General features: G+C 38.9%; 1 protein-coding gene across 8 annotated transcripts in view; it reads right to left on the bottom strand.

The window, feature by feature from the left end:
* Positions 1-19,413, bottom strand: part of abcc3 (ATP-binding cassette, sub-family C (CFTR/MRP), member 3) — a 53,996-nt gene that overhangs the window by 14,766 nt on the left and 19,817 nt on the right. For all 8 annotated transcript variants that reach the window (XR_005446996.1, XM_038735425.1, XM_038735427.1 and 5 more), the window contains exons 5-18: positions 18,269-18,394; positions 17,846-17,907; positions 17,087-17,218; positions 11,544-11,807; positions 6,039-6,216; positions 5,680-5,841; positions 5,427-5,519; positions 4,196-4,399; positions 3,371-3,517; positions 3,205-3,292; positions 2,803-2,869; positions 2,542-2,668; positions 630-806; positions 343-510 (exon numbers count right to left, since the gene is read on the bottom strand). Coding sequence is in view for 7 of the 8 variants with exons in the window: in XM_038735425.1 (XP_038591353.1) it covers positions 343-510; positions 630-806; positions 2,542-2,668; positions 2,803-2,869; positions 3,205-3,292; positions 3,371-3,517; positions 4,196-4,399; positions 5,427-5,519; positions 5,680-5,841; positions 6,039-6,216; positions 11,544-11,807; positions 17,087-17,218; positions 17,846-17,907; positions 18,269-18,394 (1,995 nt within the window). In the remaining variant the exon portion in view is untranslated. The remainder of the gene's footprint in view (positions 1-342; positions 511-629; positions 807-2,541; positions 2,669-2,802; positions 2,870-3,204; positions 3,293-3,370; positions 3,518-4,195; positions 4,400-5,426; positions 5,520-5,679; positions 5,842-6,038; positions 6,217-11,543; positions 11,808-17,086; positions 17,219-17,845; positions 17,908-18,268; positions 18,395-19,413) is intronic.

Here is a 19,413-nt window from a genome sequence, read left to right as displayed (position 1 = left end):
AAAACAAACAAGTCATAAACTGATAAAAGATGTAATTTCTTCTCTGGTGAAAAGATAACATACAACTTCCTTTATTGAAACAAGAATCTACAGCCATGCTTGCAGCTTTGTGGTGCTGTGGGCCACACAAAATTTTAATGTCAGCATGCGAACATCACAATGCTAACATGCTGACGTGTTGGCACGTTAACATTTGCTAATTAGCAGGTAACTATCATATTTACTAACCATACATGGTTTATTGACCTCTGCAGTGTTGTTTATGCATGCTTTTAATACCACAAACTGATGTGTTTCTTAGTAAAAAAAGAAGATGAAAACCTGGATTTAAACTCTCCTCACCTTGCCCTGTAGCACCCCCTCTGGACCGATGAGCTTGTCAAAGATGTGTTTGGACACGTGGGCGTCCACAGCGGACAGTGGGTCGTCCAGCAGGTAGACGTCGGCATCGCTGTACAGAGCTCGGGCCAGACTCACCCTCTGTCTCTGCCCACCAGAGAGGTTGATGCCCTGCAGGATAGAGACATATAATCAGTATTGCTTTAATCACCGTGGCTATTTGCCAGATGTCAGTAATACATCAGTAGCCACAAATGGTAACAGAAAATGAAAGTGCTTCTCTTCTGTACCTTCTCGCCTATCTCAGTCATGTCTCCACCAGGCAGCACTTCCAGGTCAAGAGTTAAGGCACAGGCTTCCAGAACACGGCGGTACTTCTGCTCATTGTAGGGATTGCCAAACAGGATGTTGTCCCGCAAAGTGGCATTCTGTATCCAGGCCTGCTGAGGTACGTATGCCACTGATCCCTGAGGAGAGAGGCCGACAAACTTCTCTTTACACCACTTCCTCCAAAGAGATCTGGTGATGTGTTTTGTCTCCAGGATATGTCTACATGTATATCCTGTAAATTACAATCTTATCCCAGAGCCCCAGGACTGTCCTCACATTCAGTCTTATCTTCCAAGCTAGTCAATTCTTTCTCATGTCATTGATATTGTCAGTGCAATTGTTCATTTTCCAAAAACTATTCCTGTTACAATAAGCTGCAATGACAGTGCTTCCTCTTATTTTGTACCATACTCAAGAATCAACATATTACAACTAGAGACCGAAAAGCATGATAATATATATCACAACTTACTAAATACTAACATTTTGAATTACTCTGTAGTCATATGTCAGTGTTATAGTTTCTGTTTTACAGCATGGAGAACTGAAAGGGGGGAAGGGGGAGGATGGACGATGGCATCATCTCTCAGCCCAACCCTACTATCAGCAACAACAGACATGTAAGACATAAATGATTCAGATGAATTATTATCATTATTATTTTAAGAGAGATCATTATGGGTCTTCACACCACTAGTAGAGTCAATACATTAGTTACTTGTTAGTTTCCATACTCATTCAGCTTTTTCTGTAAAGATCATTGCACAGACTACAAATCTGAAATGCTTTAATCAGATGAAACAGGAAAACCTCTTAGTCCTGCAGTACTATTTTCATTTTCGCTAATCTGAGTTTTACCTTAAACATTTTGTGCATTGGTATTATTTTCTTTTTCATCCCTTTTTTAAGAGTCTGGCTTGTTTTGTCAATGATATTTGCATTTACTTGTGAACTGCACTGACCCTTTTCTGTACCACTTGTGTGCTAACTTGTGCATACAGCGCTATATAAATAAAGTCCAGCTGAATGGTCTCCGTCTTTTGTGAATGCTTACAAACGGTGACAATGCATAACAGAGCTGGTACTTTCATATGGATAACATGTATATAAATAAAAGTTAATGGAATACAAGTTTTAAATATGACGGTGGGCAATACATCTGGAGGTGCATTTACCCTTGGATTTTACATGCTCTGCAGTCACACAGGGGACTCGGTACAGTAACACCATCAGTTAGAAATGGGAACTGCAGAATTCTATGTGGTCACTATGGCAATGACTTAGTAATTTGACCCTTTGTCAACATGTAAATATTTAACAGCTTTAAATCTGTAATAACTATTTCTTTGGCCACTTGGGCGGAGCGGAACGAGCTATGAACACAACACAAATGCCTTTTAAGTTGTCATAAACATGTTAGCAAACAGTTGCCTATTTATACATCCAGCTCTCCTTTTGTTCTGTTTTGGTGTCCCCGCATCTTTGGGCTTCAGCTGTTAAATGCGCCACTATGTTCACCAGCTAGTCACTAACTTTGTCTGTCTTCTGTTTGGTGCTTGGCAGGTAGTGTGCAGTGGGTTTATCAGTGCTGTTATTGCTGAAAACAGAAACAACTCTACGAGAGCGGCAAGACTCAACCAAAACAGTAAAATTGCGGCCAAAAATAGAACCGAGTTGAACTGCAGATTGTGCAATTTCCTATGGGTTCATCACCACGAGCATCTCCTTCCACATTACACATGGGCAACTGATCCATTGTTAAAATAAAAATATTGATTAGTGCAGCTTTAAAGGAGGGAAAGGGAAAATGAAGAGGATAAAATAACCTGCCACTTGCTTGTATGTTTTACAGAACATAAAATGAAGTCCTACCCGGATAGAAACCTCCCCCTCCAGTTTCTCCATTTCACCCAGCAGTGCAGAGATTAGGGAGGACTTCCCACAGCCAACGTGACCGACCACTGCCAGCAGGGAGCCCTGGGGCACCATTACGTTAATACTACAAAAACACAGTAAAGAATTTGTTTTAAGAATAGTGTATGACAGTATGACAACACAAACACTTGGAGAAACGGAGAGACAGATACTTCAACCAAGTGGAAACCTATAAAATGTTGGCTTTTCAGGACATACTTGTGCAGAACAGGAGGATCTTCTTTAGCCCAGGTGAATTTCCCACTGACAACCGTGACTGCAAATTCTGTTGAGCAACAAAGGATCAGGACAAAAGACTGTAAGGTGTTTCTTAACCATTAGTCATCCAAAAGATCTTCAGGCTCTGAGTCACTGGGTGAAAGGTACAACTTGGAAGCAAGGACTTTGTACTAAAGCCTTGTATTTGAGGAGCCTATTGAGTCTGCACAATGGAATGATGACATACGATGACAACGCACATTTTCTCAAGGTATTGCATCAGAAGGTATTGTACACCAGAAATCCCAAAAAGCACTTACTGAAGCTGGACAGGGTGGGGAGGTGGGGGGGGGACATATTGTTTTAACCTTAAATCAAAGGAGGAGCAGTGTTTAATTTTACCTGCAGCTGTGCTCTTTCTGTCCACTGAATTTGGATCCAGCTCATCATGACTCAGGAAATTTTGGATGCGATTGAGTGAGACGCTGGCCTGCGATGCAGAATAAACAACCTGTAAACAAACACACGCAGAAAAGGAAGGCAAAAAAGCAAAATGAAACACTCTTACCTGTACGATACTGCTGATGACTTGGGGAAGCATGTTGAGAGGAAACCTGAGGATGTTAAAGAGCGAGAGAGACACAAAGGCCTTCTCCGCGTCCAAGATGTTGTTCTCATCCACAGTCACATACACAGCAAACGTTGTCAAGGCAACCTGGGAGAAAAATAAATAAATAAATCGGCAAACAGGGCGCTCAAATATCAAGGTCTATTATTTTACTGTAGAGATATACAGCAGTCCCCGCTGTGATGTGACACACACTTGCACATTAATCTGACTCAGCAATGACCTCATTATCAACAGCTAGTGATAGTCATGGCTTTTGGCTGCTAAAGTGTTTATTTATGTGACAAATTAAACATATGACCAGGAAATCAATAAATGCCTGCATGTGACCTACACAACCTGACGCAGATAACTGATGAACACACCAGCGAAAATTTAAAAACAGAGCAGCTGGCACATGCATAGAAATGTCTCCTGGATCAGGTCATGCCTTTCTCTAGGTTTATGATTTGGGTCAGTAAACGGGCAGTCAGCTGATGAAAAGCGGTGTGTAATGTTGCTATGACATTTGCACTTAAGCTTGTCCATCTTTGCTTTGCAGTAAATGATTCCTGTCATCTCTGGTGCTTTCAGTAGGTCTTAAATATTCAAATTAAGTGTAGAGCACATTATTAAGGCTCAAATAGGTGGTTCATCTCAAAGGAAAGGAAAGAAAAGGGGAAATATGAATTTAGGAATAATAGTTGAATACTCTTTTTAGATATTCCAAGCCAATCTTTACACCAAACCAAAAAACAGCCACAGTTGTCTCTGGGCGGAGCCTACCAAGAAAGGGGCGCTGGTCCAGGCCATGGTGGACAGAGCTCCCAGGTAGGCTGTCTTGCGCAGCACATTGAGCTCCTTCTGCCGAATTGCCAGGACCTTGTCTTTAAAGGAGTTCTCCCAGGCGTACAGCTTCAGGACTTTGATGCCGTTTAGGATCTCGCTCATCAGCTTAATACGGGAGTCCTTGTACCGCATCTGCTCCACCTGGGGGAGAGGAAGAGGAGGATAAAGACAAGGACAAGACGACAAGAACTCTTCTTAAAAATTGTAAAATTACATATTTAATACTTGCTTGAATTACAGTACACTTTGCAAAGTGCAGTCAAACTTAAGCAAAACAAAATGATACCACTCAAGAGTTTAAACCTAGGTACTCTGTTCTTTACTAAAGCCAAAGCTGCTGCTGGCATCCACTAGACAAGGCATGGTTTGACGTAGGGTAGCAGCTAATATACAGAAGATTCACATTCACAATATTTTTGAGTCTGCCTTAAAAGAATCCTACTAAGCTACTGTCTCCTACTGTGCTTCCCATGTAAGTGATGGGGGTCAATATCTACAGTCCTCGTTCTCTGTACAAATGTATTAAAAACCTTATCTAAAGATAATTTCAAGGCTTCGGCAGTCTAACTTAGACTAACTGAGTGGATTACAGTGTTTTTAGTAGGAACGTCCCTCTTTGTGTTTACACAGACTTCTTTACTTAGGGACAATAACAAAGAGGGAATGTCATGTTAAACAGACTACTTTGGAAGATTCCTACTTGTTTGACTCAGACTACTAAAGCCTCATATTAGCCTACGTCAAACTTCAGAATGCATTTTTGCACGGAATAAGGAGTGTGGATTTTGTCCTTATTATTACAACTTCATGGCCTGTATGAACAGGAGGAACTATTACAGACAGCAAAAACTGTGTCGATGTTTAAATGGGCACCTTACTATTGTTTTAAGACAGACATGAAAAAACATATGTTGTAATAGGAGTATTTTTAGATACTGAGATATATATATATATTTTAACGTTAGAATATAGCAAGGTTGTCGAGGTCAGGACGCTGTATATAGCATAGCTGGGAGTCAATATCGACTACACGTATCCCCCCACACACACACACACACACATACACAGCCAGCACACCCACCTCCACGCCACAGTTACACAGTCATTCTGTGGGAAGCACTGTATACACAGTATACAGTATGGAAAATGTATGCAAAATCCCTCGTACCTGGTAGGCTCGAGTCTTCATGGCAATGACCGCATTAAAAGGGATCAGCATAATCATGACAGCCACCCCGGCCAGCACAGAAGGACCAAGGTTCTGTAAAATACAGCAGATTCAGTAAATCAATGCAAATATAATTCAAAATAATGACAGAGATAAAGTCCCGTGAGTTCAATAATGTGTGTACTTGTAAACAAAATAAGGAGGGCCTTGTCACAGCCATCTGTAGTAATCCATGTACAATTTGTGTATGTACCTGCCAGAGAAAATACAGTGCCAGCATAATCTGAAGAGGAGCAGACCACAACATGTTGAGGAAGGTGGTGAGGTCCATGAACCTCTGTGCGTCCACAGACATCAGGTTGACTACCTCTCCTACTGTAGATGAACGCTTGGCAGCGTTAGTTATCACCAACGCCTGCAGAACAATAATAGAGGCAAAAAAACACTGTCATATATATATTTCCTGTGAATCATACTGTATCTCCACTTTATTGACTTGAAGCTCTGAGGCCTCTTTTAGAGTTAGTACATTTGTGCAAGTGTGCATGGTAAAATCACTCAAATCAATCAAATAATATAGAAGTAACAATAATAAGATAATTTCTTGCATACCTTCCTGTAGATAGCTCCTATGATAGCTGTGCGTACATTCATGCCAGTGACAAAACAGTACTGAAAGTGATGGTGGAGGACGAGAGTCTGCATGAAGGCAGTAAAGAACATGAGGAAGGCCAGCGAGTAACCCCACCAATCAGGAACATCCTTCTCTTTTGTGAATGAGATCAGCAGCCTAGTAAAGAAAGAAAGGGAGCGTTTCTTTTAAATTAAACACACTTGTGTGTTACTACTGAATAGGGGTGGGACAAGATCTTGTGCCACGAGATCTCATGAGAAAATTGTGAGATTAAATTTCTCGTCAGGTAAAAAACTGTCTCAGGAGACATTTTTCACATGCTGTCATGACACATTAATTTTCTCATGCAGTGAAAAACAAATGTATAACTGATAAGATTCTCGCAGAGCTAATCAACTCCACCCAGCTGATGCCACACCGGCATACGCCCAGATAGTAATCAACTGCACTGCCGGAGTTGTGCTTCCAGACAGCTGTGACGAGTGGTATCGTAGCTGGTTTTGCAACAGTTTTTGCAACATCAACATCTAAAAATTGAAGCGCAACCTTGCTCTGTCTGGAACTGTGAGCTGCACTTTATCAGAGCTGCTGAAGTTAACATGTGTGGATTTGTGGTGAGATTTCTGCCTGATCACAAGTGTATCAGTTACTTTCGGTTTCACATGCAACATGCAGTCCCACACTGCGTCGGTCAAAGGGTCTGAAGGGGATAACATTACTTCCACCGGATTAATAACATAATGTAGGCTACAGCAGAGTAAAGGGCAGGTAGACTTCTCATCAAATGATGATGTTAGTCTCCTAATATTTTGGCTTTTTTCTGGACATGCCAGAGAACACAGATATGCGCAGAAAGTTTTGAACATGAGCAGAAAACCTGCTGAAACACAGGAGCTATTGAAGTCCAGGAGTTTATCACTAAATTAAAATGAATTAATCATTGAGGTGAAAAGGTGCCACGTGAACATTTAAAGAGGTTACTTCCCCAAACAAAGACAAAGGGGAGGGAAGACTAAATCATGACTCAGCAGGGATGATTTTATCTGAGAAAAGTTGATCTACAGGAGAAACAGATCTGAAAGCAACAGAGAGCTACACTGACTTATTTTGAATTGTAACCTGCCGCCTGAATTTTGTGTTTCTCTTTGTATTAATCATCATAAATCACCATAAACTGGTGCAGAAAAAATCATCAGAATGCTGGAATTAAAGTGTTTAATACTCTAATTTTTCATATAATTTAGTATTAAAGATTTCTTAAAAATAGTGTTAAAATCTCGTCTCGATCTCGTGAACCCAATCTCGAATCTCGTCTCATGGGTTAAGTGTCTTGTCACACCCCTACTACTAAACTATTGTGAAATTAACTGTGCTAATAATAGGACAGCTAACTTCTTATGTAATGCCTATTTTCCCTACAGATGGTTTGTAGAAACCCACACAACATGTGAGTTAGCATAAGCTAGAGCCTGGCCGACTTATCGGCCAACATGAGCTTATTGCATTTACTTCAGTATCGGCATTTGTAACAGCTGATTAATGATGATTAAAAAAGAAACGGAGAGACAGATACTTCAACCAAGTCATGACTGTTGCATAGCTTTCCCACCAGAGTATGCCAGCTAATGCCCTGTTAACGCGCTAACATTAATGAGCAGTTGAACTATAGCAATTAACTAACTCTGCCTAAATTAATTAAGCGTAAATATCTGCGAGCCACATGTCTGTAACTAAGTTTTACAGTCGTTGCGTCAAAAGATACAAGTAAATAAATATGAGCTGAACAAGTATCTAACACGGCTTCCTAGCCAAACAAAGCTCCTCTTTCAAATGTGCAACGTTGGTGTGAAATCTTAAAGCTTCAAGTCGTAGACACTCATGTAGTGTTAGATGCAATCAGACGGGTTTGTTTTAAAGTGGTTGAGAAATGATTTCTCAATTTTCAAAGTCAAAATATCAGCTTAGAAATTGGCTTTTTTTTTACTTTAATATCGGCATCGGCCCCAGAAAACCATGTCGGTCTGGCTTTAGCATAAACACACTATTGGTTGGAATTTATGGAAATTCTGGCTGTTTAAAGTTGCTGTTTTTGTACCAGGCAAAGGGTGGACTGTAAAGAGGCAATGAAGTTTTTCAGCTATGGTAATGGATTATTTGGATGTAGAACAACAAGAAGCTTGAAGTACATTTGGTATGGGCCACTTTCATATGGATTTCTTCCATGCTTGTACTAAATTACACCTGCCTCAGACCGTCTGCAATAGCCTGGTTTAAACCCACAGAATGCTGCACTACACAAAAACAAGAAGTAGCTCCCAGATGAAATCTTATCTAATTTCTTTTCATGGACTCCCTATAAAATTTCAGTAAGGTCATAAGATTAATTCTGACTATGAGACACAGTATGACCTCTGTGCACTCTGAAAAACTGCAGAATTATTTAGACTTCCTCACAGTGGCAGAGACATTAGCGGCCGTGTTGCATCCCTGCTGTGAGATGGTCAGAACACCATCATTTACATGGCCTCCCAGGATCCTAATCTCATCTGGGGCTCGTCTAAAACACACTGATCATTATCAGAATCAGACAAGCCATGTATTTCCATCAGCCTTCTGTTAGCATGCAACAACATGTTGTTCACACTGATCTGAGAGCACATAAATTACTGCCAGGAAACTGAAACAAAACACCACATTCATCTGTGGTCTCAGTGAAACCAGAACATTTTTGTCATTGTTCCTTAAATAATTATTTTAGGTTTTAATTGTCTTCCCTTTTTATTGCCCTTTATAACTATAGACATAGGTGTATGCTTTGTTGATTGCTATGGTGAGGTGGCTTAAGCAGCATGCTGGTTAGCCATCTTGTTTTTCTTTGTTTATGTGTTGGCTCTGGCAGAATGCAAGCTAGTTAGCTTAATGTGATATAGTGATGTGGTAGCTAAGGATCACTGTCTGGCTTGGTTAGCATTATGCTGCCGATGACAGCAACACGCTAGTTAGCTTGACATGTTTTTAGCAGGTTGTTGTTGGCTAGCATGATATCAGAATGCAGTGTTGTGGACAAAAATAAAATGATTTATAACTCCCTAAGGAGAGTTGTATCTAGTGTGTGCGTGCAGCTAAAGAGGGGGTGCTTCTGAGATGCTGAATGCTGTTGAGTCTTCTTGGTGTTGAAACACCTGTTTGTTTTTTTCCTTTGGTAAGAAAGTTCAAGGGACTTTAGTCTTTCTCATAGTTCTCATACCAGAGAGGTCGCCAAATAATGGTTATTGGTAAGTCTAGTGGAAGCATTCAAACAGTGATGGTAGCTGGACAGCTGAGCGAGACACACATGAAGTTACAGTTTAAGCCTCAGCCAAAGCGGTTTTCTACGCAGTTACAATGTAGATGTTAGGCCAGGTCAAGCTGTAGAATATCTGCTCTTTGTTAAGGTAAGTGTAGAATTTAAAGACAGCTTAAGGGTACATTAGTTCAGAGCTAGAGAATGTTGTTGCCCACAGCCTGACATATGCCAAATGACAGGTCTAAACATGATCTTACACGAGTACTGGGCTCCCATTGCAATGTTCAACTTTATGCACATTTTAATGTGTATAACTATTGTTTTGAAAAGTGGTGCATTAATACATTTTATTTTTATGTAGTACTTTGATTGTAGTACTACAAATTTTGTATTAAAAATAATGACAATTGTGCAAAAGCTGTAATAAAGAAGCACATTAATGGAAATGTTACTGAATGTTTCATGAATTTATTTGGTTGGATAATTCTGAACTTTGACATATATTTTTATTCTGAACATGGAAGACAAACTTGACAACAGACATCTGCAATATGTCTGACATACCTCAGACTCTGGTTAGAGGTTTTTATGGTTTAAAATGTATATTAATAAAGATCTGGCTTCTGACTCATATACAAGCTCTGGGAGGACGCAGAGAAAAACTTCTCCCAAACATCTTGTCCTCACTGGCAGGACTCAAGTGGTGACATCAAGGGAAGTTAAGTGACAACTGCTCCACTTTATGACTGACCAAGACCAACAGTGACAGTGGGTCAGTTAATTATCCACACTGGGGCGGCTGTGTCTCAGGAGTCAGAGTGGGTCGCCCACTAATTGAAAGGTTAGTCCTTGGGCAAGATCCTAAACCCATAATTGCTCCTGAAGGCTGTACTATCAGTGAATGTATGTGTGTGAATGATTAGTTCTGATTTGCGGTTTGCACCTTCCAAGGCAGCCATCAGTGTATGAATGTATGTGGGGTTGTTGCTATAAGATATTTCTGAAGATAATTTAGATCAGGAAGGATCTCACTTAAATACTATTTCATTATCTCATGCTTCCCTAGTAACCTCTCAGTTGCTGAATGTGCATAAAGGTGATTTCTCTGGTCAATGCCAAAATTATTTACTTATCTGATTACACTGGTCCCCAATCATTTATTAATTATTCATCAATGTATTCCTAACACTCAGTTGCATTTATCCATTCACTTGTGTGTCTAATAGTTACTGATTTTTTTGTAAGAAATGTTTCACATATAAAGTCAATGCTATTTGTTTTCTGTAACTTACGTATCCATTCCTTCTTACCTCTTGCTACCTGATTTCAGGTTAATTCTCTCACAAAGCTAATTTCTGCATTATCGAATCAAGAGAAACTGTGTAAAACTAAGCAAAATTGCAACTATATGTTAATGGTGGAGAGTTTTATACAAATTGGTGCTGTACAAATTTCATTCAATATCAAAATGTCTACATTAAGTGAGTTCTGACCAGACCAGTGTGCCAAATCAGCACTTCCGTATTAGGGTCAAAAAGTTTTACCCTCTCTTTCTTTTTTTTTTTTTCTTTCCTTTTCCTTATGTTGGTCTCTATGTTGGTTTTGTCAGATTAGATCAACTTATGTTCATGAAAGAAATTTGAAACGGCTCAAATTAATCCTTTGTTTCAAAAATACAGCATTATAGCAAATCATGAACTCCATTTTGTGAATAAAGCAGAAGCAGTACTACAGTAGTAGAGCTTTCAAAATGTCATTCCAGACAAAAAGGAAAGGTTAGGTCTGCATTACTACTGTAGTCTATTAAATTTACATGGGTATAATATCGTCTTGGTATAATGGGTATAATAAGTCTTGAAAGAAGATAGCTTTAATATCAGATCATTTGAAATTCAAATTAAATTTGGCAGTTTTCCCTGGTGCACCAGGGCTAAGCAGATAACAGCATTATCAAAAAAATACATACATGAAAACTATGTGGTCAGCCATCTGCGATAACATATTCCACTGACATAGTGACAAGGCTTTCACAGAACAGCTACTATCACTAATATTTCCACCCCGGCCTATAAAAAGTACACATACTACATTTACATAAATACTTTGCATAAATGCATAATGGTAGTTGTTGTTCCAAACTTTCAAGTATGGTGTAGCAAAAAAGAAAACAGTAGCAACATGTGACCTCGCTTTTTACCTGAGCAGCTGAGGGTTGACAAAGGTGATGACATCCTGCAGGAGCTTGAAGGCCGAGCCGATCAGAAAGTAGGGTCCAAAGGCTCTGATTAGGGCACGTAGGAAAGATGGCTGGTGGGAAGCAGCTTTCTCCTTGGACAGCAGAACCTCTACTTCCTCTGGGCTGCTTTCACCTCCTCCTCCTCCTCCTCCTCCTCCTCCTACATGGTTGGTGGTTGATGGAGCGGGCTTGGAGTACACAGCCTGTCTGGACAGATTCTGTTCACTGGAGAAATTTGGGTGGTTGTTTGGGATAGACAGAGAGATGGAGAGAAAGAAAAATATGGATAGAAAACTCTTCATAAGTAAGTCAGTAAGTAAGAAAACAGACCATACTTTTAAATGTACCTTTCTTAGTTGTAAAAATGAATATCTTGATGAAAGAAATGACCACTAAGTTCTTAGAAAACTATCTACTACAGGCTGAAATTGGACTGAGGCTAAGCTGTATCTGAGATACAGTGCCAATAATCAGGAACCCCTATTTATAACTATTTAAATATCAGCATTTTTATATTAACTATGGATCACATGACTAAATGTATGTGAAAGCACAAACACTGTAGATTACCTGCAGCGCACAAAACAGCAAACAGACAAAGTTACCAACAAGCTTGTGAAGATAATGGAGATGTATGCAGCTAAAGAGCAAATTATTTACAGTAGTTGGTGGAGACCAACGCAGAGCTAAACTGAAAGAGAATATTGGACTTTCATTCACTAGGTAACCAGAAATATGAATTTTAACTTTGCTCAATATCTGCTGAATGAGTAAACAGGCAACGGTTTGCTAGCATGTTAGCAATTCCTAATAGCAGACAGGCAGTCAGGTAGGATAGCTAACCTATTTAACTGATTCGATTTAAAGGAGCTGAGTATCATCTGAGTAACAATGTGATGTGAAATCAAACTATTAATAATGTGTCCTGGCTAATCAGTAATTCACTGAATTACACTACACTAGAGGCCTGTACTACGGATTTGACAGTATTTGACATTACGGAGGTAACTGATTTAACCATGGGTTTTTAGTCCTAGGACAGTGGTTCACTTGTTACCGGGCGGAAAACGTTTTTGAGCGTGTTAAATTAATCAGATTTTTAAGTTCTTAAAGTGAGTTAAACGACCACTTTTTGAGTACCTTGCATTTTTTAACGTCGTAAAGCCGACACACAGCTGCTGCAGCTGAACGAACAAGGCTGATAGAACACAAAAATGTAATCATAGTCAGATTTACTCGCGTGCCCTAATGATGGGGTAGTGATAACATAAGCCTGATAACTTATGCATTCACACAGTCTGCGATTTTCTGTCCTTCGTTCGGTCCTTTTAGCCTAAATAATGTGTTTAACTTTTTAATATTTGTCTAATATTATAGTTTGTTCTTTGTTTGTAAAATATGATTTGTTGATCTTGCTTCATATATGGGCCCTTGAACTGTTTTCATTATTGATTAATCAACACATTGTTTTAGCTCTAAATTCTATAGAAATAAAGAATGAATCTGAATCTTTTACCACATAAAAAATATTTCATCGGTTGTGATAAATCCCTTTAACAAAACTGGATCCTTGCAGTAGGACCTAGTAATACAAACGGACAAAAAAAAAAAAAAATGATGCAGTGTGTTCATTTCTTCATAGGGATCTCTGTAGGTGAGACATAATTCAAGAAATGCTCCAAGTTTTCAGTAAAAGGAATGTTTTGCAAACTACACACAATCTATTATAATACTAGCTTAATTAAAGCACAGGAGTCGGATTCCAGCTTTAAACTAATTGGCGACTACAGTTCAACAGGAGCATTGATAGAATTCAGCTTAACACCAAACAGGTTTCTAAACCACAAGTGAAAAGGCCTAATCAAGCTTTACCATATCATTTTACAAGTTGTTCTCAGTGGGAAGGCACAATGAAACTCGGACAGAGAGAGGAAGCAGCCTGAGGGTCAGAGTTCACAAGGTGTTTCAAGTGTGCATTAAATTCCCGTTTTACTGGGGTAGCACAATGTGGAGCTTAAGTCCTGTTCTCAGTGATTACGTAACTAAACTTATCTCTCCAGTTTGTGGCTGAACACACCTCAACTGTGGAATGCAATACTGACGACATGAGAAAAGTAATTAATTCTGCAGCATATTATACTGTGCAGTGGGGGTGGATATAATCTTTCAAGGCTCTTACATTAATAACAAAAATGACTCCACAAACACACAGAATAAACCAGAGCAAGAATGCTACAAAAGAAAGCAAAGCAATACATTTCATATGTTCTCTGATATCTGCAGACACTGGATGAGCTGTTCTACTTACAGTATGAACTGCAGTCTATTCTTTGCCTCTATTTTTGCTTTTATTAGTTCACCACAGTTTTTTTAATTAGCTAAGGGTAGGAATTTCATATATTAGATGTATGTTGCTATGGTGCTGCCGTGGCTACTAAATAACATGCTCAAGGGTGAACATGTATCTGCACATACACACACTTTTAAACTCACATTAAGAGCCTTGTCCTTTAAGACAACATCCTATCCCCTCTCTGTTCGGACAAGGAAGTGGAACATGGGACTGTGGACCATGACAAGATTTGGACTTATTGTTTTTATGTAAAAGCAAAAATTATATAAATTATAGATGCATGTAAATTAGAGTAAACATTTCTCACTGGGAATTAGAATTAGATTGAGACCACAAATCTCATTCAGTAAATTTAAATGCACTCAAGTAACCTGGTTAGTGTCCGTTCACTGCATTAACCTGATGTCTACACACCATTTTAAAAGAGAAACGTGGTTAACACAGCTTGAATTCTGCTGGAGAAACCAGGTTTCTTATCTGTCAATCTCTATCATGGTATTACTCGTTTGTGCCATAGATCTCCATTGTTGTCAAAAGCCTATTCAAACCCATTAGTGAGCCACACTGATGCACTGGGTGTTCCTTCATTACCATGAACACACTTACTGTAGTTTATTTTGACTCAATCCTACTTATGCCGTCCTGCTGCTACTCACTAAAGCACCGAATGTGGATGAATCTTCAGCTGAAAGTCCCCAACAAATGCACCATTTCCTCCTGTTTGACTAACATTTGCTAAAAATTACAGTGACAGCATGTTTTACGAAATTATTGTGTCTTTATAAAAAAACACTATTAAACTACATAACTGTAACCTGTTTTTGGAGATTTATATCTTTAGTAGGAACCAGTGAGCTTGGGAAAGGAAAGTGTGGCAGGAGTGAGGAGTATCACTGTGGCAGGAGTGAGGAGAGATGAAAGAAAACATCGTTAGCTGTATCTAAGATAATTTAATCCAGAGTCTGACTAAAACTAAAATAAATAAGTACAAATATGCTGCACAAACCTTTGCACAATCAAGGAAACACTGTGTCCCCACTACAGGGGCCTGGTCTCCGCACTTAGTAGTGACTGACCTATTAATCGGTTGACCCAATAATTTGGCCGATATCTGTCTTTTTGTGATAATCTGCATCGGTCAATGCCTGCATTTGCAAGGCCAATAATCACTGTGGCTGCTGTGGAACAATTTTTGCACTCCCCCTTGTGAGTTTTGAGAAAATGGTAAAAAGGTTAGTTTTGAGCCCTAAATATCCTCAGTCACCATTGTCTTTTCTAAATTTTTCTCCCATCTGAAAAGACAGCTAATCTAATCTAAAACCATTAGTGGCTAGTAGGGGTGAGACGAGACACTTAACTCACGAGACGAGATTGGGTTCATGAGATCAAGGCGAGACGAGATTTTAACTCATTTTTAAAAAAATCTTTAATGCTAAATTATATGACAAATGAGCATTAAATACTTTAATTCCTGCATTCTGATGGATTTTTCTGCACCAGTTTATGATGATTTTTTTATTTATGTAAAGAGAAACACGAAGTTCAGGTGGCAGGTGACAATTCAAAATCTAGAGCCTAAATGTAACAGAATATAATGCAGTGCAGCTCTTCATTCTGTGTTGCTTTCAGATCTGTTTTCCCTGTAGATCAACTTTTCTCCTGTAACATCATCCCTGCTGAGTCATGATTTAGTATTCCCTCCTCTTTGTGTTTTTGTTTGGGGAAGAAACCTCTTTAAATGTGCATGTGGCACTTTTTCAACTTTCTAAACTCCTGGACTTTAACAGCTCCTGTGTTTCAGCAGATTGTCTGTTCATGTTCAAAACTTTCTGCACATTCAGAATCTCTCACACATAGGCCTATCTGTATTCTGACATGTCCAGAAAAAAAGTCATAACAACAACAATAATATAATTACTGAAACCCTTGTGATCAGGCAGAAATCTCACCACAAATCCACACACGTTAACTTCAGCAGCTCTGATACAGTGCAGCTCACAGTCCCACACAGAGGAAGGTTGAGCTTCAGTTTTTAGATTTTATGTTCGGCCAACCTGCTCTCTAAATATCGGCATCGGCTATTGAAAAAACCTTTATCACCACTATTCTTGAAGCTGCACTTTCCAAAATATGGTAGCGTATAAATCTGATTACTAAGCAGTTTGAAGTATCCAGGCTACAGCAGTTCTCTGGTTTCCTTCTAATTCCTCTCAATAATCTACTGTCTTTGTATGTAAACATTGTTTTTTATTAGGGTTGAACGATTAATTATTATTAATTATGATTAATAATTTGCAATATTATTGTGATGTACTAAAACGAGATTTTCTAATCGCAAGGCTGCGGTTACACTCTGGTCACATGACACCAAAGAGGAAAGCAGTCACGCTGTACCTTTGCGTTTCACACCAAACTTGCAAGTCTGAAAGAGGCCCAGTCTGTCCCAAGCTACAGCCTGGTTACAGTCAGTGCGCCGCTTACCAGCATTGCAGGCTGCAGGGGAACTCCGGTGTTGCCGGAGAATTACTAACCTTGTCTAACGTTATTAAAAACGAGAGGCGACACTTGGTTTTATTTTCGCTGGCCAACTTTTGAGTTGAACCTCAAACTGAGTATTTTTGGTTTTCTTACTGGTGGTTGGACTGTGTGTTTTGTATTGAGCACTTACTGTATAACCCACTGTGGTGAACTTAGTTTTTCTTGTGGTCTGTAGCAGACCTGATGATATTATTTCATACTTGCCATGACGTGACTCAAATTATCTTTCTCATATTATTATAATTTGATATATCTTCTCCACCATTGCTCATAATAATAATTGTACCTAATTCATCATAACACAAGGTAGAACAGTTCTATCTAATATTTTGTTGGTCATGCTATACACTGATTTACTGCTTGTCTATTTAGAATAATACAGAAGGTAAAGAGCTTAAAATTTTATCACATTTTTTATTTAATCGCAATATTGGTAAAAAAAAATCGCAATTAGATTATTTTCCAAAATTGTTCAGCCCTACTTTTTATATACTGAAACACCAAGTAAAGCTTATATAAGTGACACAGATTTACTTAAAAACAAAAAGCAAAGCTTGCACTGAATATTTGTGAAGTTAATAATACATCCTCCCGCCTTCTTTTACAAACGTACCTCTTTGCTTTGGCTTGTTCCTTCTCCCACTCATTGAGGAGTTTGGGCACCATCACCTTGGAGCTGTCGCGCTGGTTCAGAGACCAAAGATCTTTGTCCTCCAGGGGCATTTTGTAGCCTTTAATGGCCATACTGAGAGAGAGAAATGGCAGTTTAATTTCATATGGTACATTAAGTAATTCAACACTAACAAGTGCAATTACTGTAAAGACATGAGACATAAGGGTTGTCAGCCTACACCGGTCTTCCTGACTCGCTGTCAGAATGTTTTCTTATGTTTGTTTCTTTCTCTGGACAAAATATGATTCTTAAACAAAAAATCTTTATCTCAGAGACAACTCAATAGGAGTGCTATTCACAAAGACACTTAATTGAGTTTCTTGCATTTACTAATCATCATTATACTAGTGAATCAGATTTCCCCGGAAACTGCCTTGATGCATTTTCCGGCATTACAGAAGACAACAGAAAGGAGATGCTGTACTTCTATCAGAAAAAGAGTGACTTCGTCTTTGTACATAACAGTAACAGACATTAAAAGAACATCTGGTGTGAGACGAAGGCTGACAATCATCTCAAACATGGTCAAATTGGTTAAAAGTATAAGCGTAGCATAATTCATTTTTTTATTAATTTAATATTAAAGAGCTTGATGCTCCATACAAAAGATTCCCATGTACTGTAACTACTTGTATTTATTTCTAAAGCAAACCACCATATATACAAGAGTGGATGTTGGGTGCAGTGGCTGACACTCACCTCGTGAACCACCAAAACGTCATGGTGGAGAGAAAACCTGCAGTGGTTTCAGGACAAGGATTCTGAGAAGAAATAGAAAAATGTGCAGAAAATGGGCCAGAGAGGTTAAACAAGGATAAGGAGGACACACTTCTGTGTGCAGCCAGTAACAACGGTGTTCTCTATGTGAGTGAATGAGTGTGTGACCTGCTTTAAGGAGCACAGAGCAACCTCAGACTTTCAGAACACTGAATATGCAATGCCAGCAGCAAAATGATGTTCTCATATTATATATATATATATATATATATATATATATATATATATATATATATATATATATATATATATAGATAGATAGACACACACACATACATACACACACACACACACACATTGCTGTATGGATTCTGAGTGGATACAACAGCAGGGTGTATAACTCACAGGGTCTGTGACAACACTGGAGAAAAGAGGAGGTTTCTCATTGAAGCAGCAGAGGATCAGCTCACAGACCACCATGCTGAAGTAGAAGTAGAACGTGGTGAATCGCAGTTTGTCGGTCACTTCGTTCTGAAAGGTAAAACAAGGACACACACAGATGAGTTGAGACATACAGTTACAAGCATCCCCTGTCAGCCTTGTGGCCCTGTGAGGCTGTACACAGCTCTACATTCAGCTAAATGCTGACATTAACAATGCGATGTTGATGCTAATTTTTAGCAGGTGATGTTAACCCTGGTCAGTGCCATTTTTATTCATTTAGCTGACGCTTTTATCCAAAGCGACTTACAATTGCTATACATGTCAGAGGTCGCATGCCACTGGAGCAACTGATGTCTGAACATCAGTGTGAATGTGGTCAAAAGACTAGAAAGGCGATATACAAGTACAGACCATTTATCAGTCACTCTGACAAACTGAAGGCCTGCCGACATGTCTGTCTGCCTGCTGCATGAGGACGATGACCACAAAAAGTAATCAATAAGGTACAGTGGTGTGAAAAAGTGCTTTGAGGATCTTTTGGTCTACTTCACTTTGTCAGGCAGGTCCTATTTAAGTGATTTCTTGATTGAGAACAAGTGTGGATAATCAGGCCTGGGTGTGGCTAGAGAAATTGAACTCAGCTTTCCAAAGATGTGATGAACCACAGTCGATTTATGTTTTAACGGGGGGGCAATCACTTTTTCACACAGGGCTATGTAGGTTTGGATTTTTGTCCCTTAACAATAAAAACCTTCATTTAAAAACATTTACTTGTGTTATCTTTGTATAATATTTCAATTTGTTTGATGATTTGAAACATTTCTGTGTGACAAACATGAAAAAGAAAACAGGAAGGGGGTACTTTTTCACACCACTGTATATTTTTTGTTTTGAGTTATTTTTGGTGTAAGCAAAAAAGAGCTAAAAGCTTTGAGGAATAAATTCAAATTGTCAGAAAGAACCTCTGAGGTCATAGACATTATCCTTTACACACAACATGAATATGAAACGATGTAAACATGTTAAAAGAATAGAAAGTGATTGTTAAGAAATACAATTATTTGTTAAATTCAGCATATATTTTCTCACTGTTTGCTAGCTCTCCA

The sequence above is a fragment of the Micropterus salmoides genome, unplaced genomic scaffold (genome assembly GCF_014851395.1).
Source record: "Micropterus salmoides isolate LMB-PRFRI ecotype aquatic unplaced genomic scaffold, ASM1485139v1 Ms_hic_scaffold_21, whole genome shotgun sequence".
Classification (NCBI taxonomy): domain Eukaryota; kingdom Metazoa; phylum Chordata; class Actinopteri; order Centrarchiformes; family Centrarchidae; genus Micropterus; species Micropterus salmoides.
Note: the sequence above shows the minus strand (reverse complement) of the source record. Positions and strands in the feature narration are given on the sequence as shown.